The 25,973-nt window shown below is 42.2% G+C and overlaps 1 protein-coding gene across 1 annotated transcript; it reads left to right on the plus strand.

Moving 5' to 3' along the window:
• Positions 1 to 10,569: 10,569 nt before the first annotated feature.
• On the plus strand, positions 10,570 to 25,131 carry mtnr1al (melatonin receptor type 1A like; the record flags this gene model as incomplete). Its single annotated transcript, XM_080415584.1, has 2 exons — positions 10,570 to 10,810; positions 24,362 to 25,131. The coding sequence occupies 2 exons, from the start codon at positions 10,570 to 10,572 to the stop codon at positions 25,129 to 25,131; spliced, it is 1,011 nt and encodes a 336-aa protein (XP_080271710.1).
• Between the last annotated feature and the right edge of the window lie 842 nt (positions 25,132 to 25,973).

Raw genomic sequence — 25,973 nt, forward strand, 5'->3', positions numbered from 1 at the left:
AAGCATTAGTCCACTACACGTTTAACGTATAGATGTAGTCTTCTAGCGCTTTAAAGTGTTCTTTTGGACTGACCAGCAAAGCCCAGCTTCCCAGCTTGGCTTTGCTGGTCATTCCAGCCAGCCAGCTAGTTACTTTACACCACTGTTGTTCTTTAAATCTAATTATTGTCTCCGCCAGGCCGAAAGGCATGGCGAGAGAGTATGTTTTGCCCCTGTCCGTCCGTCCATCCGTCCGTCAAATCATGAACGCAGCATGCGATTTCCGTGAAATCTTCCACGTAGATTCCCACTTGGCCCATGAAGAAATGCCACTGGAAAACTTTCAAATCAGCCTCATGGTGGCGCTATAACAGGCCGATTCACGTTTTTACCTATAACTGCACCAATCTGCGTGAAACTTTGCAGGCACACTCCCTAGAGGCCAAGGAAAAACCTTTTGCCATTTTTACCATTTTTCACATATGCCTGTTAGAGCGCCTCCAGGAGGCTGACTTTTGTAAAACATTTGTTTTGCTCTTACTCCTTCAGATTCTGTCCAAAAAAATTAACAATTTAGAAATTTTGCACGCATATTCCCACTAGGCCGAGGAAGAAATTCCCCCCTTTTCACATTGGCCTGTTATATCGCCACCAGCAGGTCTAATTTAGCAAACCAGATTTTTCAAAACAAAATGCCTCAAATCATGAATGCAGTGTCCGATTGCTGTGAAAGGCCTAAGAAGAAATGGGACCCTTTTCACATTGGCCTAATATAGCGCCACCAGGAGGCCATAATAACCTACCTGAACTAGCGGAGACTTGTGCTCCGAGGAGCACTTTTTCTAGTTAGCCTTCAGTTACATAAAGTTGAAAAGCAATGAACTATAGAAGGACTGAGATTTGAACATGGAATATGTGTACTGAGTGTCTGATGATTAGACCACTACACCGTCATTCAATATCTTTATGCAAATGTCTCTTAGTACTGTTGAAGCGTTCTTTTGTACATTAGCCCTCAGTTAGGAAAAGTTGAATAGCAATGAACTATAGGAGGACTGGGATTTGAACATGGTATTTCTGTGCTGAGAGTTTGATGAATAGACCACTAGACCATCTCTCACTTATTACTTTTGAAGCGTTTTATTGTATATTAGCCTTCAGTTAGTAAAGTTAAGTTTAAATACCCCCACTTTTCAGATGGGGGTCTGTGGCCAAATACATGTTGCATACATAGCTTGAAATGAAAATGTTTGAAGAGTAACATCCAGAAGAACACTTGAAAAAGGTGGAAAACCATAATCAACCACAGAGAGCGGGGGCCTATTTCACGAAAACAGAATTAGGGGTTAAGCCTGGATTTAACACCTATCCTGGCTTAATTCAGCCAGGATTAGTAATCAATCGGTTTCATGAAAGCTGAATTATCTTGCCAGATTAGCTTAGTCAGAGCACCCTGGATAAGTTTATCCATGACTCGATTTCACGAAAGAAACTTTACGCAATCCTACCTTAGTTACCATGGAAATTTAGCTGTGAAGTTAGTCTGGTAGGGACCAGGCTAGGCACGTGACAAAATAATATTTGCTGGGGACCGCTTTTTGAAAGTCCTGAAAAAAAAAACAAGACTCGCGCAAAACAAAAATCGGCAAGACACACCATCTCCGGTTTCCTTCCCGTATCTGCATAGTCTCGCGTCTCGCGTAGCTATCTGCGTGAAGTGGGCGGACACCTTTTTAGGAGACTGGAAGCAGGTTGGCGTCCGCCCACTTCACGCAGATAGCTACGCGAGACGCGAGACTATGCAGCTACGGGAAGTAAACCGGAGATGGTGTGTCTTGCCAAATTATGTTGCGTGAGTCTTGTTTTTTTTGTCGATCTGCTGTTTTTAGAATGTTTATGCTGAAAAGTAAAAATTTTGGCCATAATGAGGTTTCCGCCAGACAATATATTTATATTTATATTGTACATGCAAAATTGCTGCTATACGAAAACGTATTGTTACTGCACTGTTTCTTATTTTTATTTTCACTTGTAATAAAATGTCACTGACATCACAAGGTATTCTTATGTATGTATATTTTATGTATGGTCCAGTATATTATTAATTCATATCAGTCACTGTATTCCAGTGGGGCAAGGCAGCCTACTGTAAGTCTTAAACAAAATATATAAAACATAACCCTAACCCTCAACAGTGGGATAAAATCAATATGGTAACGTCTTATGCAAATGAGCCATGCGGTCGAATGTAAACAAATCGCTAGTGCAGTCTGGATCTGTCATGACTTTCATGGATGAACTTCAACCTGGTGTTTGCACTTTCTCCATTTTTGACCCATTCATTCATCTACATAAACGTTCGGGTTTCAAATATAAAGTTTTTGACCCTGGCGAGGGTGGGAGTTGAAATTGTGACTTCTGCTAATAATGCGGCTGCTCGCTTGTCTATTTGTATGTCTGCTTCATTTTCCTTTTGTTTATCTTCTACTTTTTGTGTATAACTGAAAAATGAATAAACATCATAAAATCATTTAAAAAAAAGATGCGGCTGCTCTATCCATAGCTCAGTCGGAAGAGCTCTTGACTTCAGACCACAAGATCATGGGATCAAATCCCAGCACAGGAATATCGGCATCTGAGCAATCTGGCTCCCACGGGTCTATTATCATAAAGGTTGCTGGACAATATATAGAGGATGAAATGCATAATTTATTAAATAATATAAAGGTAATATCAAATACATTGTAAAAAATGAGAGACATGACGCTTTATTAGCAAGACAGTCTTTTATTACATTATTCCTCATTTTGCTGGTTTCCCCTGAAATCCCTTTACTGTTACAGAGTAGAACTGCGTTAGAATCTCTACTGGTGATGTGGCCATAGCTGAATGGTTAGAGAGCCTGCCTGGCAAGCCATATATCCCAGGTGCAATCCCAGGCCTCAGCAATGCGTCAAAGTGTCCTTAAATAAAACACTTAAAAGAATAGTGCACCCAATAATTACTTATTTTCTATCAATTACACACTCCATGAAGCCTTTAATTATTTTTTTTGTTTTATTTTTTTTGTTTTTGACACATTCCTGAGCACAGACATATTGTTTGGATCGGCGGTGCCACGTAGGTGTGAGGGTAGCGTAGCGGCCAGAACCTGAGTCTAGTAGAACATAATCACGATTCAAAGAACCACTTTTAGCACTATTTAGCACAATTTTTGTTTAGTGTGAAATAATGGTAGATCATGTGTTTACCTGTAGACTACAGGTAAACACATTTGAAATTTGAACATGAAGTTGATGATCAAAGTGACAGCTTCTGTAACCTAAATGGAGACTGGGGTTCTATTCCTCCACAGTACCTCTGGCTTGGCCGCGTGCACTGGGTAAATAAATATATTTATTTCCCTTCAAGGTGAAGCAAGGTGAAGCAAGGTGATTCAAGCTAAGAACAAAGTTTATTGTGAAATCCAACAGCAAACACATTTGGATAAAGAGGGCAGACTCCTTGGTAAAGAAGTGTGAGGGAGTGTGATCCTCCAGATATTGTACAGCACACACCTACTGGCTCGAGTGATTGCTGCAATGTGTGCATTGAAGGCCAGCTGACTGTCCATGACACAGGCTTCTTGGCAGTTGGAAAAGGAGCCACCAGGGTGTTGTCATGTGTTGTCACATCATGGAAAGAACCTGCAGGGGGCAGGACTTTCCAGGGAACAAGAGAAGCTTGTCTTGTCCACTGTGAGACATCAGCAATGCTAACTTCAACCTGTGTGACAAAAGGTAGGAGAAAAACAGTTCAGCATCGTCGGCACAACAATAATTCACCATCAAGGACAACACCATCAGTCAGGACGCGTTTAACTGGTTTATTATGAGAAATGAAACAAATGAAACGAAACAAACGAATGTGTGCGAGACTTGATTAATGTAGTTCTTCCGTTTGCCGAAGGCGCTGTGGAGAAGCTCCATAGGGAGTCCACTGTAACACCCGGGCATGACGATCCCCTCAGGGCCCTATGGAGAGATGGGAGTAGAAACAAGAAGACAAGCAGGGCGGGAGGGAAGGCTTGGTGCAGAATGTGAGAGCGAAAGGGAAGGGAGAAGCGTCTAATCATACAAAAACATTTGTATTGAGGTGTGATTGAGGTGTGGTCCTGCCCCTGAAATGCTGTTAATACACTGGTTCTCAATGTCTCAAATGGACCCTTACAGAAGACACGGAAGCGCCATAGGAAGCCCCATAGAAGACAGGGAAGCACCATAGGAAGCACCATAGATGACAGGGAAGCACCATAGGAAGCACCATAGATGACAGGGAAGCACCATAGGAAGCACCATAGGAAGCACCATACCATAGGAAGCACCATAGATGACAGGGAAGCACCATAGGAAGAACTATAGCTATAGAACTCAGGGACTGCAATCTACACTGTAAAATCCATGATGTTCATTTAACATCCATTTGTACTCGCTATTTGTACTCGAGTATCAGACCTGTAAGGGTCCCCGGACCCAACGTGGAGAACCAGTGAGTTACTGTAATACATCTTGTGAGCAGGGATGACAGAGTCAAGTTATCCAACAATCCAATCCAATCCACTTCATTTAGAGCACATTTAAAACAACAGTGTTGAACCAAAGTGCTGTACATTTGTTGCTGCAAAGTGGTGCCAATCCACCACTCTGCAAGCATCAGCACAAGGCAAGCACATGTTTGAATGTACTGTACGTTTGTTTCAGCCAGTGAATGAATGCATGAATACATAAATAAATATTGTATACGGTATACACACACACACACACACACACTACTCTCTCTCTCTCACACACACACACACACACACACACACACACACACACACACACACACACACACACACACACACACACACACACACACACACACACACACACACACACACACACACATGGTGTGTTTATTTGTATCAACGTAATCTTCTCTGCTAGCGGGCATGCTGTAATTTGGATGCCTGCAGCCAGGAGGGACGCAAGCCTTCTGGAAGTGAATAATGAAAGGAGTTAGACAGAGGAAAGAGACAAACGGAGATCACCCTGCCACAGGCTAGATTGTGTGTGTGTGCGTGCGCGTGCGTGTGCGTGTGTGTGTGTGTGTGTGTGTGCATGGTGGCGTGCGTCTTGTTTTGTAATAGAATGGTGAAAAGCAAAAGCTGGCTCTTGGGCATGTGTGTTCCCTTAATGTGTGTGGATGTGCCTACCTCCCTGTGTGTGTGTGTGTGTGTGTGTGTGTGTGTGTGTGTGTGTGTGTGTGTGTGTGTGTGTGTGTGTGTGTGTGTGTGTGTGTGTGTGTGTGTGTGTGTGTGTGTGTGTGTGTGTGTGTGTGTGTGTGTGTGTGAGTGTGTGTGTGTGGGGGGGGAGATTGCGTGTGAGTGACTCAGCTTTCAACTCTCAGTAAGAGGTCTCATCTCAGAGAATCTGCAGCATTTCCAGACAACACATATTGATATGGTATCTGTGATTGTACGTACTGAGCATGGCAAATTTGTGGGACCTGTCAAATGAATGATGACATCATGCACTTTATCTGCCATTGGGCGGCACATGTCAGCTGAATGATCATTCATATCATTCAAATGTGAAAAGGAAGGTTAAACTTGGGCTTGACTCACCCTAGAGTTGCTCTCTCTCTCTCTCTCTCTCTCTCTCTCTCTCTCTCTCTCTCTCTCTCTCTCTCTCTCTCTCTCTCTCTCTCTCACACACACACACACACACACACACACACACAGTGAGTATCACAAGTAAGACGCGCGAACGCTGGAAGCGAACGCAGCTCGAAAATATTGTGTATTTACGGACTTGTGACGTGTGTGTGTGTGTGTGTGTGTGTGTGTGTGTGTGTGTGTGTGTGTGTGTGTGTGTGTGTGTGTGTGTGTGTGTGTGTGTGTGTGTGTGTGTGTGTGTGTGTGTGTGTTTTGCAGGCTGTGTCTAAATTCCTGCACTCTGGCGCCCTCTGGCCCTCTACTAGGCAGTGCATGAACACAGAGACACAGATGGAGACACACACACACACACACACACACACACACAACCCAAGCACAGTTACATAGTAAGCTCCACTTGGTCGGAGGCGCGCCGCGCCTCCTTCCGCGTTCGCAACTATTTAACCGGCCAAGTGAGCGCTTCCACTTGGTTAGCCCGAGTCAGAGGGAATAATTCAGCACCACGGCCGGTGCCGGCCCCTTGGCCAGCTCATTGAGGAAAGGTATGTGCCGATTTCTGACAAGCAAGAGCTGACAGCATGCTCTGCATTGGTTCTGATTAAGCTTTTTACTGTGTATATTGCTGAGTGTTCCTCAGACTCTGCTGGCTCTCCACAATGGAAGCTCACAGTGCTTGGGCCGTAAGCGAAAGCTGCTGAGTTAATACAAAACTGACGTTTTCCTTGTCTCTTGTTTTATAGGCAACGTGGGACCTAAACTTTTGCCCTTGCTCTTGCGTTAATGGACAGATACCCCAGACAGGGAAGAACTTGTGTTGAAGTTTTTGTTTGATTTGTTCCCCCCACCCTGCTGTTGTAACCAAACCCCCAATTAACTGTTACATTGTGCACTTGAACAGTCTTCAACTGAACTTCAACTTCATGTTCTACCCTGGGTCAGCATTTCAAAAACCTACATCCTTACATTCCTACATATATCCTACCATACTATTTGAACGGCAAATAGAATACATTACATTACATTACAGTCATTTAGCAGACGCTTTTATCCAAAGCGACTTACAATAAGTGCATTCAACATAGGTAGGCAAGGAAACTACTAATCACCAGAAGATCAGATCTTTTGACACATGAGGGCCAAGGAACTGAAAACTGTCTGCTGCTCCACCTCTGTCCCCTTGATGGTGAGGGGTCACAGTGTGGGAGGTCCCCTCTTGAAAAACTGCCAGTAAAGTAAAAGGTACTTTACTGGTGTATTTCCAATTGTCTATACTTTTACTTCTACTCCACTACATCCTAGAGGCAAATATTGTACTTTTACTCCTCTACAATTATTTGAAAACTTTAGTTACTAGTTACTTTGCAGATATAAATTATTACATTATAATTATATTACATTAACCACTTCAGCCCTATATATTTTATACCTAGGCTATTTGAAAATAGCCGATCTACAAGCTCACAACGTGTCGCATCGCGACGCGTTGTGAGCTTGTAGATCTCTATTTTCAAACATTTTAGTACTTTTACTTTTGGTACTTTAAGTACATTTTGATACCAATACTTTTGTACTTTAACTCAATTTAATTTTGAATTCCGGACTTTTACTTGTAACAGAGTACTTCTAGATTGCAGTATTGATACTTTTACTTAAGTAAAACATTACAGTACTTTTTCCACCACTGCTCCCCATCCGGTTATTAAAGTGGCCCGGGGCGCAGTCTGATTGGGAGAGGAAATAAAATAAAAAAATAGGACAAGACAGAGAAGACTATAGAGTAGGACAACAAGAACACACAACCCACAAAACAGCAAGTGAACCTAGTAGTCCTCTACTGTCAAAAGGTGGGTCGTAAGCATGTTTTTAAAAGTCCTATAGGGTGGGGGCAGCTTTGATCCACACACACACATACACAATTCTGTCTGTCTGTCTGTCTGTCTGTCTGTGTGGTTGTGTGTGAAGACCAGGGAGTAAGAATTATTGAGATATCAGTTTCAATTATTTCAGCATTCCACTTGTATCCACGTACAAGCACCGCAGGGCTTGAGTGAGTGAGTCATCCTTTCTGACCATTCACAATGGTTAATAAAGTGACTGAGCGTGTGTGTGAGCGTGTGTGAGCGTGTGTGTGTGAGCGTGCATGTGCGTGCGTGTGTGTGTGTGTGCGCGCGCGCACACGCGCATGCCATGCTCTATCTCTCTGCCTGCATGTTTCAAAAATAGTATTTGTCTGAAAGTGTACATCTGAATGTGTGTGTTCAATTATGTCTGTGTATCCGTCTATGTACATGTTTACCATGCAGCACAAAACCAACCTGACCTGCAACAATATGGAGGTTAAAAATTATGGGCCATGCATTATCAGAGAAAAACAGAGGTACACTACGTCAATGCTTGTGCTCACATCTCTGTGTGTGTGTGCATGCACGTGTGTGTGTGTGTGTGTGTGTGTGTGTGTGTGTGTGTGTGTGTGTGTGTGTGTGTGTGTGTGTGTGTGTGTGTGTGTGTGTGTGTGTGTGCGTGTGTGCGTGTGTGCGTGTGTGTGTTTGAGTCAGGTCTCAGCTGTTTGGACACCAGAACACGTGTGTTCCTCTGCCTTGCACGTGTGTCTGCAGGCAGGGTGTGCTGGTTGTCTAGTAATTGGAACGGATGAAGAATGATAATGCCAGGTCCATTCACATACACATCGTTCTGTCGTGATGGTGTCCAATAATGACTTTGGAGCGTGGCTGGGTTAAAGTTCAGATAAAACCTATTTCTCTGCTATATGAAATGACATGGGGTGTTGCTTAGATAGTCTCCTGTCCTGGACTTACTAGGACAACATTGTGTGTTGTTCGGGGGAAAAAAATACCTGGGTAGTCAAACCAGCAGGTGATTCAAACCGAGAAGGCACTTGTAGCCTATACTGATGTTTTTATCCACAGTGACTCAAATAGATAACGGGAGGACATGTTTTAAAAATGTAAAAACCCACAAGAAAGCACTGACCAACTTGAGATTCCTGGTAAACTGGTAGATGGATTTATGCGATGTCATATATATTCATATGTATTTATGTGTTGTGTCACTGTAAAACTGTGGATTTTTAAAAAAATATATAAATATTACATATATTTAATATTCAATTGTACATACATTGTTTTGTTTTGATTGTTTTGTTCCACTTTTGCTTTGGCAATTGTAAACGTATATGTTTTCTCATGCCAATAAAGCTCCTTGAATTGAATTGAATTGAGAGAGAGGACAGTGTGTGGTGACTGACTGAGATGATGAGACATTTAATCTAACACCTTTACACCTGTCTATTGGTTGACTGGCAGACAGTGGTGGAAAAAGCACTAAAATGTTTTACTGAAGTAAAAGTATCAATACTGCAATGTTGAAATACTCTGTTACAAGTAAAAGTCAGGAATTAAAAATGTACTTGAGTAAAAGTAAAAAGTATTGGTATCAAAATTTAGAAAGCAACTAGTACAGTTTTCAAATAATTGTAAAGGAGTAAAAGTACAATAGCCTACTTGCCTCTGAGATGTAGTGGAGTAGAAGTAAAAGTACTGGAAATTGGAAATACTTTACTTTAATTTACATACGTACAGTACTTGAGTAAATGTACTTAGGTACTTTACACCATACCGGCAGACACAGTAGAGTCAAAAACAGAAAAGGGTTAATGGTGATGGAATGGAACGTGATGCGCGCACTTGTGAGAGACAAGTGTAAACGCGCACAACAGCAGCGCGCGCGCACAAGAGAGAGAGAGAGAGAGAGAGAGAGAGAGAGAGAGAGAGAGAGAGAGAGAGAGAGAGAGAGAGAGAGAGAGAGAGAGAGAGAGAGAGAGAGAGAGAGAGAGAGATTCGGAGTACTTCTGGGAGAAAGAAAGTGGGCGTATTTCGTTGACTTTGGTGTAGCGACTAGTGTTGCCATGTCCGACTTTGGGCTTACTTTTCTGTCAAATCGCTTGTAAATATTGGTAGTTGCGTTTTATTTTCGTTTTTTTTTTTTCTAAAGTGTAGTTGCTTATTTTGGGCTTGCTTCCTAAAGGTTGTTTAAAAACCAGTGGTTCTCAAACATTTTCATGTCAAGGTCCCCCAAATTAATATGTAGGCTATTTGTCTACAGACCCCCCCCATCTGAAAATATTTTTGTTGTCAAAATGTAACTTTTTTGTATCCTCATTTTTTTCAATATATTTTTGAAAATAGCAGATCTACAAGCTCACAACGCCGCGCGTCGCATCGCGACTATTTTCAAATAGCCGATGTGTATAGGTTTAAAGGTCTCATGTGGCCATTTCACACTTCTTTTGGGCTTGTTTTCATAGACCTGATTGCTTGTTTCTCTCGCAAAACCTGGCAACACTGGACTACCACTCCGTAGTAAAGTTGCTCTCCTTCACTTCTCAATGTGAACGGACGGAATCTACAGCGCACGGATTTATGAATAAAAGCGACATATTTTATGAATGAAATCGAAAACCCGGAGTGATCAACAATCTTTCCAGAGACAAATTTGAGTTTTTCCAAATACAGTTTTATTAGTCAAAAATAGGAGCTAAATGATATCGTGGTGAAATTATTGCATTTATTGTTGTGTCCATGTTCTTGAAAGATTTTTAGCACGCATTTGAAGCTGAAAATTAACCCATATACAAACCTTTCACTGACTTTTTATGTAACTTTAGGACTATACTTTAAGAATATTGGTCGACTAGACCTAGCCTACATATAACAGACTAATCGGTTAAAAAGCACTTGTCGTCATGGCTTGTTTGGAAACTTTTAATCTCAAAGAAGGACACTTCGCATCCCAGTCGTCGCGCAGGGGGACGAGGTGGGCGACCACCTAAAAAAATGCAGTCGATATATGGACGGACCCCACTCGGCAGCCCGATGCAGGTCCTCAACGCCCGGCTCCTGCCGCAGCTGATGTCCCCCCGGCCGCTGGAGGACGACGAGGGGACGGCGAGTCCCCGGACCAACACGTCAGGAGGAGAGGGAGAGGACGGCGGACATTTCCCCTGGGAGGGCACTCTGCTGTCCAGCGTGCTGATCACCACCATAGTGGTGGACGTCATCGGGAACCTGTTGGTCATCATGTCCGTCTTCAGGAACCGAAAACTCAGGAAAGCAGGTATAGGCTGTTAGAATAGAATAGACTATAATAGAATAGACTAGAATAGAATAGACTAGACTACAATCAGTGGTGGAAAAAGTATTCACACATTTTCTTACTTAAGTAAAAGTATCAATACTGTAATGTCGAAATACTCTGTTACAAGTAAAAAGTACCAGTATTCAAAATTGACTTGAGTAAAAGTACAAAGGTATTGGCATCAAAATGTACTTAAAGTACCAAAAGTAGAAAGTAGCCTACTCATTATGCAGAATGTCCCATATTTTCAAAAGTTTTCAAATCAAGTATAAAATCATTTTGAAAATATCAGATCTACAAGCTTGTAGATCTGCTATTTTCAAATGGCCAAAATGTAATAGGGCTGAAGTGGTTAATGTATGTTTTGTAACACTAATCTAAATCTACAAAGTAACTATAGTAACTAAAGTTTTCAAACAATTGTAGTGGAGTAAAAGTATAATATTTGTCTGTAAGATGTAGTGGAGTAGAAGTATTGAAAATCGGAAATACTCCAGCAAAGTAGCCTACAAATAGCTCAAAATGGTACAGTACTTAAGTGAATACTTAGTTACTTTACACCACTGAGGCTGTTCCATTAGAATAGAATAGAATAGATAACTATAATGTTGGAATTCCTTTGGCGTGTGGCACAATTTAAATGTTAAAACCATGCACAGACCCACTAAGTTGTGTTTTTATAGTTTTCAACCTGTAAAGTGTAAACTGATGTTGATTCATTTCATTGCCATCTGTCTCATCTGTTAGCTCGCATGAAGGCTCCTTTTTCTCCTCTCTCATCAACTGATCATATCTCGTCTCGTCTAATATAATCCGACAGACGAGAGCTGTGGATGGTCAGAAATGACCTAAACACAATGGAAGGGTTAATGAGTTTTCGTGGGCGCTGTCCCGAGTAGACTCGTTCACTAATTAAAGGACGCCAGATGTGAAAGCCGTTTTCAAGTATAAATAGGTAAAGTACCCTTTACATTTCTTTATTGGAACAAGGCTTCATGATATCTTCAGAAACAGCCATAAAACGCAACAAAATTAATGATCACCATTTTTGTTAATTCAGATGGTCTATATAAAAATCTGTGGTAAAATATGACCCGGCAGAGAAGTGTGGCTCAATTCCCCCTAAAATATTCAATGTTTACATGTTAGAGAGAGAAACTTGTCCTCAATTTGGGTAATAAAATAAAGTTTGGGTGGCACCACTGAGCGCACTAAAGCGTGCGAGTTGCCGTGCCGAACGTTGCGAAGTTCGCTTGTGCCTACTCAGCCCCGTCCGGTCCTAGTTATGTACCGATAGGCACAGAATCGTAAATCATGTTGTGAGGAGAGCGTTTGCCCCAACTCGTTTGCCTCAACTCGCCAGGCTCTCCCCGCACCCGCCCCCCGCTACTGAGACGTTAGAAAGGCAGGTCGCTACACAGGCTACATGCACAAATGGACACGATATGCATCATATGCATTTTAAAGCCAGGCATCTGAGCCGGTTTGTAACAGTTAAAAAACAAATTCCCTGCCGCCGCGGGAACCTAGAAAAAGTGATCAGATTTTTGTATTGGCTCTCGTGCTCCAACTGGTGACCATGCAGTTTGAGCACGAGAGCCAATGCAAACATCAGACCAGTTACATGGTCTGATACACAATATCACCTTTCAACCTAGGCACGTTTTGTGATCAGCAATGAATCAATGGATTCACTTTGGAGCAGAAAAAAAGAGCCATAAAATCTGTAGCGCCAAAGTCCTATACTTAGGTGCTACTGGTTGCTGAGGGAGTTCTGACGTGTGCTAGAATAACTGAGGTCCAAAACTTGTCCTTGAGTTCATAAATAAAGCTTTTTTTCTCTGTAGCTGTCATGCCAATCACTTTAGCATACAATTAATAAATACATAAATAAATAAACACAGAGGATACAGACCACCAGCTCTATCAAACACAGTCAAAAGTTGTTTGCCTCTGCCACTGGCAACACCTGATGCTGAGTGATTACAGACCTTTTTAAGTACCTAGGCAACTTGGCCTTGACCAAGTCCTGCGGTGACATCATCAATTAACAAGCAATCATATATGGCTCAAATGGCTCTTACAAAAGCTTCCCTGAAACTTTTCTCATAGCTTGAAAATGTATCTTCAATTGTATCACGTTAACTTAATTGAAACCAGAAAACTACCTAGTGAAGGATCATAACACTCCTGTGGAGTATAGGCTAAACTAAGAGCAAATAAACAGAGATTTGCCATTTAGAATGTTCAGATAAGTAGCCTATTACTTAAAAAAAGAAGGAAAAAAAGGAAAAACACTTGAAATAGTGTAAAAGATAAATTATCTTAGCTATTATCTTAGCTGGTTAACCACTTAAACCCCAGCATCCCTATTGTGGAGAAAGCTTTCGCTGAAAATAGCAGATCGACAAGCCCACAACGGGCATTGTGAGCTTGTCGATCTGCTATTTTCAGCGAAAGCTTTCCCCACAATAACAGAACAAAGAAAAGGCGCTTGTATAGAGCCCTGAGGGACTCCGCTTAACCATATATGGGGTTTAAGTGGTTAAAAAAATCAATGTTCTAAATCAGGCATTTAGACTTGTAGGACAAGGGCAATCGGTTGTCAAACAGCTTGCATGGCCACAGCACTTAGGGACCGTCACACGCACACGTGGAGAGGAAATCAATTTCCTCTGCATAATTGTTATGGCTCATTCAGCAGCATGCATGGACACCCACTATCTAATGACAGGGGTCTTCAAGGTTTTTCAGGCCAAGGACCCCTTTAATTGAGAGAGAGATGAAGCAGGGACTCCCCCCCCACCACACTACATATTGTATAAAATTATGTTGCAGATTAAACCTTTTCATAGATTTCATATGAAATCTGGATTCATGTTAATGTGTATTTTCAGATAGTTAAACTTTAAACCCTCAATATTTGAGGCCGATCTACAAGCTCAAGCGAGCTTGTAGATCGGCTATTTTCGTCTAATGTTCCCCACCACACAAAGATTTGTCGGACCCCCTGTAGTAACTCTGAGGACCCACTAGGGGTCCCCGGACCCCCCTGTTGAAGACCCCTGATCTAAGATATCTAATTAATAGCACTTAGTTAGATGTGTGCAAAGGGCATGCCCTGTCATTAGCCAACCCCTTGAATGGAGCTAATTCTAAGAATGTTGATCAATATTCATGAGCCATTTGCTGTACACATCCCCACATTATGCAAGATTTCTTGGAATTCTCAGATGTTTAAATGGGGCTTCGGTTACACAGGGTAAAATCAGGTACGTGTGCGTGTTGTTTGATTCCACAAATTAACCACTTGAACCATGCACTTAAACTCCATACGTTGTTGAGTTTAGTCCCTCAAGACTCTACATTAGCTATCTTTGCTGAAAATAAGGTTTTCCCCAGAATACGGATGCTGGTGGGGGGGTATTGTTATTTTTTCAAAAGTAACAGATCTACAAGCTCACACATCGCGATACATTGTGAGCTTGTTGGCTATTTTAGAAATAATTTAGAAAATCTTTGTATTGTGGTTTAGTGGTTAAGTGGTTAAGCTTACACAGCGGGGTCTTCAACAGGGGGTCCAGGACCCCTAGGGGGTCCTCAGAGTTACTACAGGGGGGGCCACCAAATCTTTATGTGATAGGAACTTTCTTACATTAACCACTTGAACCCTATTCGGGGAGGGACATTTGCCGAAAATAGCAGATCTACAAGCTATGAGCTTGTAGATCTGCCATCTTTGGTTGAGATGTTTGTTGTAGAGGGAAAAAGAGCGTTGAGGGTTTAAATGGTTAAATGTCTGAAAATTAACATGAATCCGACATATTAATAGAAAAGATAATGTATGTCAAGCAAGTCTATGAAGCTATCTATGAAATCGATGAAAAAGTTTAATCTGCAACATAATGTTATACAATTATGTGGTGGGGGTCCTTTCTTCATCTCTCTCAGCTAAGGGGTCCTTGGTCTGAAAAAAACGTTGAAGACCCCTGGCTTACACCATTGTACAATTGGCATTTCATTTTAGGCTGATTATCAAATAATCATGATAATGTATTTTCTTCACTCTTAAAATGATTGTTGTTCTGTTGGTGACTTGGAAATGGGACAGAACTGAAAAAGAAATATTTCTGTGTATACATTTTTCCAATAAATATGCAAAAAAAACACAAAAAAAACACAAAAGCAATAAAAAAAAATAGATACTATTGCGATGTGACAGGTTGCCAGTTTAAATCCATGGGAGGTTAATCCCAGGGATTTAAACCGGCAACCTGATCACACGTATGAGGATAATGAATCTGCAAGCACTTGACTTCCCAATTTCTCAGGACACAGTCCTCTTCTGTTGGCTATCAAGCTAATAGGCAACAGAAGAGGACTGTGTACATTAAGAATGAAAAGTCTAAAAAATGGTTGGAGAGAGAAACAGAGTGGGGAGTGGGGAGTTAGTTAGTTTATCTATATCCAAGATCATTTTCTTCCTGTCACTCATGTGTCCAAATCTGCCAACCCCCCTACACTGTAGTGAGCCTTAAGCCATAAAGACCGGGAGCATCTGTGTCATTTTAGATTTCTTATATCTTCTATTCAAAAGTAGCAGATATAGAAGCTCATATTGCATTTTTGAATAGCCAAAGTTTTTGAATAGCCAAAGTATAAAATAAGTAATAAACTAGAAAATGTGCTCCTCGGAGCACAAGTCTCCGCCAGCAGACCCGTGCTTCATCAGGTTTCAGATGCTCATTTGCTGCTTCTTTAGTTTGCATAATGGGAGTTAGTTACATTGTGTGATCTCAGCCTCCTATTTATATATTTATATTACATATTGTGATGTCACGTAAAACTGACCAATGTTAGGTGTTCTCAGAGGAACACACACACGCACGGACGGACGGACGGGTGATTTGTACTGCAAGGTACTGTTGGTAGAATGTGCGTGGTTTTTGGTGTTCTGCAGGGGCGATTGAATATGTAGTGTTTGCATCTAAAGAATGTTCTTCTTGAAGCAATGTGTCATATGGGAGTGGTCGTAATTGACTGGTTTGTTCAAATACTTGTCTGTCTTCTTCATCTTCATTGTTGTCTTGAACAGTTTCAGCAGTTGATTGGTGTGTTTGATCTATGTCAGTTTTCTCTAGTGCTACATAATGTATTTGATCAAGGTGGCCGATTGTTACAGTATTAAGACTTCGGCCTTGTTGTTGTGGGATCAATTCAACTCTATAGTCCTCTTCTGTGTTACTGTTGTAGATGAGTATGCTTTCTTAGCTTTGGCCTTCTGCGCCTTTGCTTGACCAATGTTAGGTGTTCTCAGAGGGACACACACACGCACGGACGGGTGATTTGGACTGGAAGGTACTGTTCCAATCAAGAGATTGATCCTGTATTACCTCACTTCAAAAAGTAATGGCTTTTTGAAGTGACACACCTATTTATAGGATTTTATTTCGTCATGCGTCCCTCTAGCCAATCAAAGGCATTGGTGTCAACATATTGACACGTGTCACGTGGAGCTTGACCAATGTTAGCTTGGCTAACAATGTTTGCTCACACACGGCGGGACGAAGCGAAAACATACTCTCCACCTACGGCGGAGACAATAATGGTTATAGCTAAACATCTAAAATGACTCAGACGTGTTCCCGGATAGAATGGGTTAACCTTATGTGACAGAGTGACAGGCTACCTAGAATTAATGCATAGACAGGAACCCAATGCCATTTCCCAGGGCTCACATTTTGTGAGCTTGTAGATCAGCTGTTTTCGCTTTTTGTTGTATGACAAAGTATATAGGGCAGGGAAGTATATAGTGGTTAAGAAAATATCCCCCTCTCCCTCTCTCCTTTTGTTTTTCTTTTTACAAATTGAACCCTGACTGGCTCATACCTGCACGCCAAAGAAAAGAAAAGGAAATCCTTCTTCACCTCTCCTCATGTCTCTGTACCTGGTACAAATAGGAGTACTAGATACTAGGAGATACTATATGTGGATAGTTACATACCCATATCCTATTTGTTACTGTACCTCTTCAATTAGATCCTCTCCTCTCTCCATCTGCATGTCTTGTCAGAGACAACTTACCTTATCATTAGAGATGTACCTACTGTCACAGTAAGTTAAAAAACAATCATGTCAATGTCAGACAAGGCAGATCTGACAGACCATGAATCTCATCTCTCCAAAGAAACACCTTTCTGATTACCTTCATCTGTCAAGTCCACATATCGTCACTGTTAGTATTAACAAGAGTTTGTGGCTAGATACATTGGATCCATTAAGTAACGGTTTGACAAGTTTTCTGTCTGACAGTGAGGATAATACAACACACGATTACAAGAGATGACGTGTTCATAAACTGAAAGAAGAGAGAGTAAGAAAGATTCTGTGGGTATATTCGGAAGGAAAGCCTACAAAAGGTGTCCGTTTGTAAATGCAGTGACTGTTTAAGATGCAACAGTTTTATGCACACCATCACCAGAAACTGCAGTGGACTTTCCACTTTTGGTGTTGCACTTTGATCTGTTCTGTTGTACTCTGATCTGTTGTTCTCTGATTTAATCTGTCATGGATCAGCTTGCTGTTTGCATTCCCAGACAGACAGAACCTTTGGAGAATTCAAACCCAGAAATTCACACACTCACTCGCTAATTGACTGAAATCTTGTGTTCACTGGAAATCAATACACTGCATGAGTTATTAGTGAGTTGAAGCTTGTCATTGATTTCAAAGCTGGCTAGATTATTGTCTCTCAACCTTTCCACAGCTCAGCAAAGCTTTAGCCATATCCGCACTGCATGCACTTATTGACTGGCTCTAAATGTCACAGATATGATCATGTAATTTGAGGATGCCATGATGCCAAGAAATGTTGGACTACAGCCCAGAACACATTAACACAGAAAATAATCATCATAAACCTAATTTATGGGCTTGCAACCCCCCCCCACCCCCCAAAAGCAATACATCTCTAAGTTATCCCATATTAAAATTGGTTTAAGGGAGCGGACCTCTGACATGTCACCATGACTCAGCCATAACCATATATAACCATATATTAAAATATTTCCATCAATTAAAAACAATTCCAAAAAAATTCATAAGTATTTCATATGAAATCAAATCTAATAATTTCCATAAATAAATGACCAAAAAGCTTGTACATCTGCTATTTTCACTAGTTTGGGTCCCGGGCAAACGTCTAATTTCTCTTTTGGGTCTTGAGCTAAAAAGTTTGGGAACCACTGCTTTAGGAAGCAAGAACTGAATGACATTCTTGACTTTGTGGATGAGTAGTCCATGATGATATACACAGGCACTTACCAGCTGTCAAACACTTAATGACTGCTGGCCTGCTGTCAGAAGTTACTTTTTTGTCACTTGGAGAAGACAGCTGCCTATCAGCACTTTTGTGCTTTGCCAATGACGAGAATTGTGAACTCCAGGCATGCCTAGTGTTTTTTGCGAATAGCCTAAAGCTTTTTAATGATGCAGTGCTTTAAGCTGAGAAGAATTAGACAACTGTCTGTAGCTTTTCAGGCTCATGTCATGACCGATCTAAGACTTGAACAACGACCATCAAAGGACCATTTCTTTTTTCTTTCTTTCTTTTTCTTCTTTGAGACCAGCACTCTCCTCGTGTGAGAGAAGTTGAAGTGACAAGAGATCCTGGCTGTCACAACTACAGTAAGTGGACAGCACTACTGCAGCATGCGATGATGCCAAACATGACAGCTTTATTATATTTCTTGAGCATCCCGGTCAATAAAGCTTTTCACAGAGAGACTGATGGTGGATTGGACCAATAAAGAAACTGCTGTGTAAAAAAAATGCAAAAGTGAACTACTAGTGATGCTGTTACCTGCTGCACATAATGTTATGTGTGTGTGAAAAGCTAGTTGGTCAATGGTCATTGTTGATTTGATAGGTGGCCTTTGCTGTCTTTCACCAATTTCAAATAAGATTTAAAAAAAATCTCTCGCAGTCTCTCAACTCAGACCCTCCTGGCTCTCACTGGCCATGGTGCTGCAACTGTAAACTGTGCCCCCCCCCCTCCCCATTGTATCTTCTCTCTCTCCCATGTGTCCTGCACTGTCCCACAAAAGCTGTTCTGCTGTCCCACAACTTAACTGTTTTGACCTGGTCACCCTTCTGGTTAGCTACTCTATTAAAGTGAAAACCAAGCCAAGTAGATATATACAACTACTCCATATTTCCAAGTGTCCAAACACTTTTTTGACAAACACAAAATGGGAGCCAGCAGGAGAGGATTAATGAGGTCCAGGTGCTTCTCATTACCTCTCTCTGCCTCTTGACCAAAGCTCGATCCTGGCAGCACTACTTTTACAGAATACAGCCAAAATCTCTATAGAGCAATTGAATGATAAACCTGTGATTTGTGAAGGCTTGTGGTTTTGCATTTTTCACATTTGTCATTTTGTCAACCTCTATGCTTCAGAGATGAAGAACAATGAACTTTGGGTAATGGTCTTTTCCCCACCGTGGATATAATGGCAAATTGATATACTGTAGGGTCAAAGCCAGAGCATCCATGCGCTAGAAGTGACAAATATGCCCACGGCTTTGTCGCACATTCATATATAACATAAATGCCAATGTATGGCATAATAATGAGGGATCGAAGGTCACATATTTCTGTCTCAGATAGACAAACGTGTTAGCTGTGGGGTGTTCTCTTTGGTTGAACAATACAATGAGCAACAGAAATCTCAGTTTAGCTCTTTAGAGAGGAGAGGAGAGGAGAGGAGAGGAGAGGAGAGGAGAGGACAGGACAGGACAGGACAGGACAGGACAGGACAGGACAAGAGAAGGTAGGAAAGAGCAGTTGCAGCTCGCAACACTGTCAGAAACTTACAGAGCCTGCTGTCTCACATAAATATGCAAAATATGGAAATTTAAGCACAACGAAAGAGCTGCGTGGATATGAGTGTTCACACAAACACATCTAGTGTAATGCATTTCTCTGCACTCAGAAAGCCCTGCCTGATTCCACTGCACTACACTGTACTTCAAACCAGTCTCAAAAGTGTGCAAGTGCATGTGTGTGTGTGTGCAGGCACACTCACACACAACTGATATCTCAGACTGAAGTTGTTTAGTATTCAGCAGTCAACAGTAAACTGCTGTAATTAGAAAGTTCTTCTTTCTGTTTTCTTCCTGACACAATAAATTAACTCTGACTTTTAGCTTAGTTTGTGTGGGTGTAGCCGTGCAAGCCAATCTTTCTTCACATTTGCTTCACTTTGTTCAACAGAGTGGGGGATGCTATGGCAAAAAAAAGAAAAATCAAATGAAAAATGTGTTAATTTTCGGAATATTTTCTCTGATTACATAATTACAGCCATTTCATTCCATGTAATCTTATTTCCTATTATTTATCTGTACATTTTAAATATGTCAACTCGACTAACAGAAACCCTTAATCCCTATTCTGGGCATGTCATAATAGTCGAACATTCTGTGAAAATAAGCAAAAAATTGCAGATCTACAAGTGAACTTGTACATCAGCTATTTTCAGCAAAGAGATTTGGTGTACAGGGGGAAAAGATAAAGTAGAGACCCAGCTGGGGAACCCCAGTCAATGAAGTATAGGGTTTAAGTGTATACTGTTAATGGCAGATAATAAGACTCTCTCTCCCATAGTGTATAGTTACATAAGAGGTGAGTCTGTTATTGGGAATAGTAATAAGGGGTGGTCGTGCTAATAAAGACAAAGCTAGGAAGAAATGCATCATGAATGGCAGCTAACAACCCCACACCCTCTCTCTCTCTCTCTCTGGAGCCCTGGGCTTTTCTTTTTCTTTTTTACAATATCCTCCTGTGACATTATAAGAGGGGGGGGGAGTTGCTGTCAGGAATAGTAATGGAGAGAAATCTTAATAATGAGGAGCAAAAATCAATGTCTAATAAATATTGAATGGTACTTTAATGGCATTGTTGCTAGGCTCCTTCTCTCTATCAGAGCTCATCTCGTGATAATTAAAATAAATTGCTCTTTGTAGGCAGACATGCAGAGAATTGTTAATCACAGGAATGTGCTTGTTCTGTGACTTCTCAATTACAGACATTTTGCTAAATAAACAATTCTCTGCCAGTGTTGTTGACATTGGTGGCATATCTCATTGCTACAACTTTACTAAGTTAGAACTTTAGAAGTAAAACAAATGGATGGGTAAGGAAAAAAGACCACTTTATTTCTTGTGAACCAACCTATGAAGTCCAGTCGACATTTCACCTATAACCAGGGTTGTAGTGCTAGTGTTAGTCTTCAAAAGATGCTTTGCAGCAAAGACAAGAATAGGCCAGCCTTGGTGGGATTCGAACCTGCGCTTGGGAACATGTGTCATGGCACAATGAACAATTAAGTGTTATTAGTCTTCAAAACATGCTTTGCAGTAAAGAGTAGGCCACCCTTGATGGGATTAGAACCTAGGCGTGTGTGTGCGTGCATGCGTGCGTGCGTGCGTGCGTGCGTGCGTGCGTGCGTGCGTGCGTGCGTGCGTGCGTGCGTGCGTGCGTGCGTGCGTGCGTGCGTGCGTGCGTGCGTGCGTGCGTGCGTGCGTGCGTGCGTGCGTGCGTGCGTGCGTGTGAGAAAGTGTGAGAAAGAGAGACACACACACACGCCAAAGTAACAAGCACAAATGACATTAACTGTGTGACTCTTCCAGATCCTATGACAGATGACAGTAATGTTACCAAGGTGAAGCAGCAGCCAAAAGACAAGTTTTAGCCTAACTGGGTCAGAGCATGCAGCAAAGACTGATGTAATTTGAGCAGTTTTATTTTATTTATAACATTAAGTGGGAAGACATAAAGCAGAGTGGAGGAGACAAAGACTTTTTTAAATAATGTTCAGGGGGGCATTATATCCAGTGTGCAGTGTGCAGTGTGCAGGGGGGGGGGGGGGGTACTATCACTTGGATTCAGAATTCAGAATAATTGAGGGGAAAAAACTATCTGAAACTGGTGCATTTGGTCTGGAGACGTCTGTATCCCTTTCACAAGCCATCAAGAAGTTCACTGTCTCGAATTGACTCTATGCTTAACTGTAGTCTCAGGTTTCCCAAAGGTGGCGTATCAAATGACACCTTCATATGGGTTTCCGGTTTAATGCATGTCTTTTTATATCACTTGAAACAAGGCAAAGATGGGCCTCACTTTTGACTCAGCGCTGATTTAATTGCATTTCGATAGGGTGGGAATCAGTTATAACCAATTTGAGGCCTGCAAGTCGATGTCTAAAGGCAACTTCACCCTGGAGCATTGAGAAGAGCCACACTGTGAACAAGGGTTGTGTCAGCAGCTTACTTTTTGTCTACAAAAAAAAAATTGGTATGATAAAAGATATTAGTCATAAAATGTGTATAATTGATAGATGGTACAAGCCAGAGCAGATGGAACATGCTGTAATACAGGTACAGAGGCTCTCCTCTGTGTGTGGGGGAGGGCTGGTTTATCCTCTGGGCGTCACACTCGGACCACAGTGATGTATAGGTAGAGTGGAACAGATGTCCAAAATAACATCACGGCACTCACTAGACATGAATCAGTTCGCTGAAGTCCTCTGGTGGGCCATTTGAACGCATTATACAGAGAGACAGAATTGTTTTTTTTTTGGTGGTTAGTAGTTAATAAATGCATCAATTTATCATATTTATATAGCACCCCGACATGTGTGTGAAGTTGCATTGATATTAACTTGGTTAATGACTGTATTTATGTTGTTCATTGCTTTAAAAGTCTTTCTTTTTAAAAGTGCACCACAAATGGTCTGTTCTGCTGCAATTCTCTGGGAACTGAATATAGAAGCTCCATAATCCGCAAAGAAAGAAATTGTGTGTCAAGAAATTGGTCCCGTGGAGCGAAAGTAGCTGCCGCCAGCGCCACTCCGCCTTTACAACACTCTCACCCAGACCAGAGGCTAATTAGTGTGACTCAGGCCAGGTTAGGTATGGCTGCATAAATCAGCCACCACCCACACCACACAGTGTAATCCATATAGTCAAGGTACAGATGTGACCTTCCAAAGTTTCAGAGAGCCTGCCATTTGTACTTCGGTGGAACATCAGTGGATTGTCCAAACATTGTCACGAGCAAAGGGAGGGATTTGCCAAGTGTGAAATGACAAACTAGACACGGCAATGGGGGAGAAAAAATACTTTACAGGAAAAGTTGAGAGAAGTGTGAAGAGGTCAGGTCTGTAACAAGCCTCTCTGAGCCTGTAGCTATTTAGGCTATCTGACAGACGTGAGAGGGGTCTCAAGTATAATCTTTCATGTCACCTATTTGGGTATAGGCTACTACAGAAACCTTGCCTGGTCCTCGAACCAGGAGATTTAGGTTTTGCTTGGTCCTCAGCACTTGGACTATGGAAATTAGCGTGGTGAAAGAGCTATTAACAGATACCTGTTAAGATATAAGTGTGTTATGTACAATATTGTAATAAATATGGTAAATCAACAGAGTAAAACAATTAGGGCATAAATTATATGAGTGGGAAAAACAAAAAACTCAACGGTAGTCCAAGAGCAAAAAGCACCAGAGTCGTGAGTGTGAGCAAGAGTCATTAGTCCATGGACTGGGTGGAATGCCTGGTAGTGGAACGTCCATTGACATCATTGTATAGCCTCATGGCTACAGGCACAAAGGACTGACCATCCTCTGTGAGGGTATGATATATCTGCATCTGCTGCTGGTGCAGAAACAATCTACTATCTCCTTCTGGAGGGGATGGGAGGTTAGCCATGATAGCCTGCAGCTTCTTCATTCTCACCTCAGCCGCCACCTCCACACCATCAAGTTTAGCCAGCCTACCTTCTTCACCAGCTTGTTCAGTCTGTTAGTGTCCCCTGTGTTGATGTAACCCCCTAGCAGGCAACTGCAAAGAAGAGGACACTGGCCACTATAGACTGGTAGAACATCTGCAGCATCCTTTTTCAGATGTAGAATGGAATATCAGGCATTCAAATGAATGCATTAGGATGGAGTGGCATAGACTGATGATATTGCTTCTCTGTGGATCCATACAGAGAATGCTTTGCATAGTGGAATACATTAGCCTTTAATGAATACAAGTTGCGAATACAATCAGCTGGAGGTGATGGGCTCATAATATTGCTGTTTAATGATCCAGTTGCCATTCAATTCAAGTTTGAGGAACATGGTCTTGTTTTTGCTCTAGTAATTTTTTGTTTCTAGAGTTTAGTAATTTTGTGGTCTCTTCCAATATGTTAGTTACATTCCTTCTGTGTTCTTTCCATTCTCCATTGCTGTGCACTGATTGAGCATTGCAAAAGGTTAAGGCATGCAGGCATAGAAGTCAAGTAGGTTCCCACACTCATTCACCCTACAATCTCATCCGTTCACAATCTAACATAATACTCCTTCATTCTTATAGTAGAATCTAGGCAGTCTTTTTAAGCAGAACACCACTCACTTTCTCATGCTATACGTCCTACATATTCCTCGCTGACATATCCCTGTCTGTATGTCTGTCTGTCTGTCTGCAGGGAATGCCTTTGTGGTGAGCCTGGCCCTGGCTGACCTTGTGGTGGCGCTGTACCCGTACCCTCTGGTGCTGACGGCCATCTTCAATGACGGATGGATCGCCGGCTACATGCACTGCCAGATCAGTGGCTTCCTGATAGGTCTCAGCGTCATCGGCTCCATCTTCAACATCACCGGCATCGCCATCAACCGCTACTGCTACATCTGCCACAGCCTCAAGTACGACCGCGTGTTCTCCAACGGCAACACGGTGTGCTACGTGGCGCTGGTGTGGCTGCTCACCCTGCTGGCTGTCCTGCCCAACTGCTTTGTAGAGTCGCTGCAGTACGACCCGCGCGTCTACTCCTGCACGTTCGCCCAGTCGGTGAGCTCGACATACACCATCACGGTGGTGGTGGTGCACTTTATAGTGCCCATCGCCATCGTCACCTACTGCTACCTGAGGATCTGGATCCTCGTCATCCAGGTGAGGCGGCGGGTCAAGCCGGACACGCGGACACGCATCAAGCCACACGACGTGCGCAACTTCCTCACCATGTTCGTGGTGTTTGTGCTGTTTGCCGTGTGCTGGGCGCCGCTCAACCTCATTGGCTTGGCTGTGGCGCTGGAGCCGCGTCTGGGCCGGTCCATCCCCGAGTGGCTGTTCACGGGCAGCTACTTCATGGCGTACTTCAACAGCTGCCTCAACGCCGTGGTGTATGGGGCGCTCAACCACAACTTCAGGAAAGAGTACAAGAGGATCGTCCTCATCATCTTCAAGTTCCACTGCTGAAGAGGATAGGGAGTCGGTAGAGCTTATTTAAAGGGACATGGAATTTAAATGAGGAGTGCAATGATTTCAAAGAAAGTTCTCATTTGATTTTTAAACGGAGGCAGAAAGCTGTGCTATCGGGTGATGCAGGAAAAATACATGAGGGATACGAGAAAGGCAAAGAGATTGATAGCACTGTGAACCGTCACAATTCATATCACCCAATGAGCCCCCCTATTATAACCCTGTACTATAGTCTCAGCTTGTCAGTGCCCTTGGGAATGGAGTTGTTCGGTTGTGAACAAGTGAAAATTAGAGATCGAGGGGGGACTGAAATTGAGCACAAAATGGGCTGAGGGGAAGGAGATAAGAAGTGAGAGAAACAGGCAGAGACATCTAGAGAAAGACAACAGCAGAAAAAGGCAGATGGAAACGGGGAGAGCGAGAGAGAGCGAGAAAGAGGGGAAGATGGAGAGAGTAATTTTAGTGTCAACACAGATAGAGGCAGAAGGTACAGAGAGGGGTGCTCATGGAAGTTTTTCGTTTGCCCTGCGGTGAACAACAACGCCACCGGCATGTTAACCGTGTGTAAACTATAAGCGTATTAAAAGAACAAACTCATCTCAAAACCACAGCACAATGTGTTCATTTGCTTCATGATTTGTATTTGAATGTTATAGCTATGTACAGAAAAATAACATTAATGAGGAACGTGAAGACAAATATTTCAAAAAAGTATTCGGACCACATCACTGTGTAGCCCTGGGAAGCTGGATGTTGCTAAATGTTGATTGTGAATAAATCAGGGAAGATAATTGGGGTGGGGGGGTCGGTTGGGTCAAATGGGGTGAGGAGCAGAGAGA

Source organism: Gymnoscopelus braueri, assembly GCF_963280865.1.
Source record: "Gymnoscopelus braueri genome assembly, chromosome: 20".
NCBI lineage: Eukaryota > Metazoa > Chordata > Actinopteri > Myctophiformes > Myctophidae > Gymnoscopelus > Gymnoscopelus braueri.